This window comes from Petaurus breviceps, unplaced genomic scaffold (genome assembly GCF_028583685.1).
Source record: "Petaurus breviceps papuanus isolate PSGF00001 unplaced genomic scaffold, PetGlider_PUasm1.0 139, whole genome shotgun sequence".
Taxonomy (NCBI): Eukaryota; Metazoa; Chordata; class Mammalia; order Diprotodontia; family Petauridae; genus Petaurus; species Petaurus breviceps.
In genome coordinates, this window is record NW_027185697.1 from 12,785,690 (window position 1) to 12,788,197 (window position 2,508).

Below are 2,508 nucleotides of genomic sequence, written 5' to 3' on the forward strand. Positions count from 1 at the left end.
GGGTCACAGATGGAGAGCTGGAAGGGGCTTCAGAGTCCAGCCTGCCCATTTTACAGGGAGGGGGGGAACTGAGGCCCGGGCGGAGGAAGGGGCTTTATAGGGTCACAGATGGCAGGGCTGGAAGGGGCTTGGGAAGCCATCGAGTACAGCCCCTCGTCTTGGTGGGGGGTGGAAATGAGGCTCGGAGCCTGGGCACCACTTGTCCAAGGTCACTCGGGCAGGTAGTGAGCGGCCCAGCCCCCAGCAGGAATCCAGGACCTGCCCGAGGTGTCCCCGGGAGTCACCGACAGAAGGAGGGTCTGCCCCTCCCCCAGCCGTGCCCTGGCACGTGACAGGAGGAAACTGACCCCAAGCCCGGCTCCCTCCGGGATCCCAAGTCTCCAAAGGGGTCAGGGGTCAGTGTGCCCCGCACCCCCCCTACCCCCCCCTCCCTCTCCGCCCCGCCCCGCCCGCCCCCCCCCGCCCCCCCCCGGCTCACCGTGGGCCAGCACGCACGCGGAGCACCACAGCCAGAAGCAGCCCCAACCCGCGACGCCCCGGACCATCTCGGGCCGGCCGGGGGACACTCGCTCCCGGGGCCGCTGCCGCCGCCTTCTCCTCCGGACCGCGCGCCCCCTGACAGCTGCTCAGGTTGACCCGCCCCCGGCCCCCGCTGCCTACGCTCATTGGAAAGCCGCGAGCGAGATCTGATTGGAAAGAGCACCTGTCGATAGAAAGCCTCCTCCCGCCCCCTCCACTTCATTGGTTAATGAACAAGGCGCCTAGGACCGATTGGGTCCAATGCCTTTCTACATTCTCTGTTCCCACCTCCCGCCCCCACCTTCTTTCGATCTCCTACGCCCTTATGCTCATTGGTGGCAACGAGGAGCGTGGATGAGAGCCGATTGGTGAAAATGGCTGTCAATAGTCTTATCACTCCGGAGCCTCCCCCGCTTCGATGCCCCGAGCCATAAAGGAAGGGGAGTGGGGCTAAGATCTGATTGGGCCCAATTCCACCCTGGCCCCTCCCCCCGCCTCTACAACTTTGTTTGGAATTACCAACCCATCCCGAATAAACGGGAAGCAGGAAATTGCGCCAGGGGCCAGGGGGTGGTGATAGCTCTTCAGGCCCAGCTCCCTGGATCGCGTTTCTTCCGTACTTTAAGGTTCCTCAAGCTGTGGGGCTCGCCGAGGGGGCGGGGAGTCAGCTGAGCGGTCTGTCCCTAGGTCAACGAGTTTCGGAGGACTCAGAGCCTAGAGGGGAAGTTGTTGCCTAGAGATCCCTGGCACGTGCACTACCCCCTGCCTCCTGTCCCGGTCTGTTACGCACCCATTGCACCATCTCCTGTGCCACTGACAAGTGGCTCCATCGTCAGCGCAGGGCTCTGGGGTATCCCTGAAGGACTGGGGTCTAATGCTATTGGCTGGAGCTCCCATTCTGGTGTGATAGCGCCCCGCTATCGTCTCACCCTACGAGCTCTTACTGAGGGAGGCTTACTGAAAAGATGGGGTCCACTACCTTCCCGAGCCCCGGGAGAATGAGGGAAGGGAGGAAGGAAGGAAGGAAGAAAGGGAGGAAGGGAAGGAGGAAGGATGGAAGGAAATAATAAACAGAGGAGGCAGTCCTTCCCAGGCTTAGCCCACGTGCTCAAGGGCCAGCCCGGTGGGAAGCATGGCAGGAAGGGCCCACCTCTGCCCCCTACCTGGCCTCCGGGTGGGTTGAAGACTTGCGTTTACAAATCTTGGCCATCCAATAGGAAAGCTAGAGATTTAGCCCCCAAGGATCTTTTGGACTCACATTCTGCTCAGCATTCCGTGGCTTTCCATCCTCACTCACAAGGTGACAGAAATCAAACACAGAATACCCATGCATGGCCCACTCCAGGCTCACCAAGCATCCTCCTGGGTTCTCAGCTGGAGAGATACTTGTAAAGTGCTTTGTAAACCTTCCAGTACTATACAACGTGTTCCACAAATTTTAGTAACTTAAAACTACCTTAGGACTTTGGGGACACCCTCTATAAATGGCCTCAGATCAAAGGATGCATGTGTATGAGTAGGGGGATGGGTGTGGAGTTAAAGATTTGAGTAGAGAGTAATAAGATCTCAGACCTGGACATGAAAGGGACCTTGGAAATCAAGGAGTCCAGCCACCTCATCTTAGAGGTGAGAAACTGAGGCAGAGTCAGTAACCTGCTCAGGAACTTAGAACTGGCATCTGAGGCAGGACTTAGAGCCTGGTCTCCCTCCCTTTAAGCTCACATTGCACTAGTTTGGAGCAGCCATTAGAGTGAGTGTGACAGCCAGTCAATTAGGGAGGAGTCCAAAGATCTCCCTTCAGTGAGGGCTTGTGTTGGACCCAATCATCAGTTTTGTGACTATCTCCAGCTCTGTTTAGCAGCAGGTGAATGGGAGGGAGGGTTGGAGGCTGGCGATCCAGGGCTCAGGTCCAGCAAGGCATGAGTGGTGAAAGGAGCAGAGAGCAAGAGAAGCAAGCAAAGAAGACAGTGTGTTGTTCAATTGACTCAT

The 2,508-nt window shown here is 58.1% G+C and overlaps 2 protein-coding genes across 3 annotated transcripts in view; one reads left to right on the top strand and one right to left on the bottom strand.

Annotated features, from left to right (window-relative positions):
- The window catches only part of PRADC1 (protease associated domain containing 1), a 4,601-nt gene extending 3,939 nt beyond the window's left edge, over positions 1 to 662 (bottom strand). The window contains exon 1 of one of the 2 annotated variants that reach the window (XM_069066664.1): positions 479 to 662. In XM_069066664.1, coding sequence (XP_068922765.1) covers positions 479 to 545 — 67 coding nt within the window. In that variant the 5' untranslated portion in view covers positions 546 to 662. The remainder of the gene's footprint in view (positions 1 to 478) is intronic. The other variant, XM_069066656.1, reaches the window with a different exon arrangement.
- Positions 1 to 2,508, top strand: part of CCT7 (chaperonin containing TCP1 subunit 7) — a 132,166-nt gene that overhangs the window by 98,137 nt on the left and 31,521 nt on the right. The window lies entirely within an intron of this gene.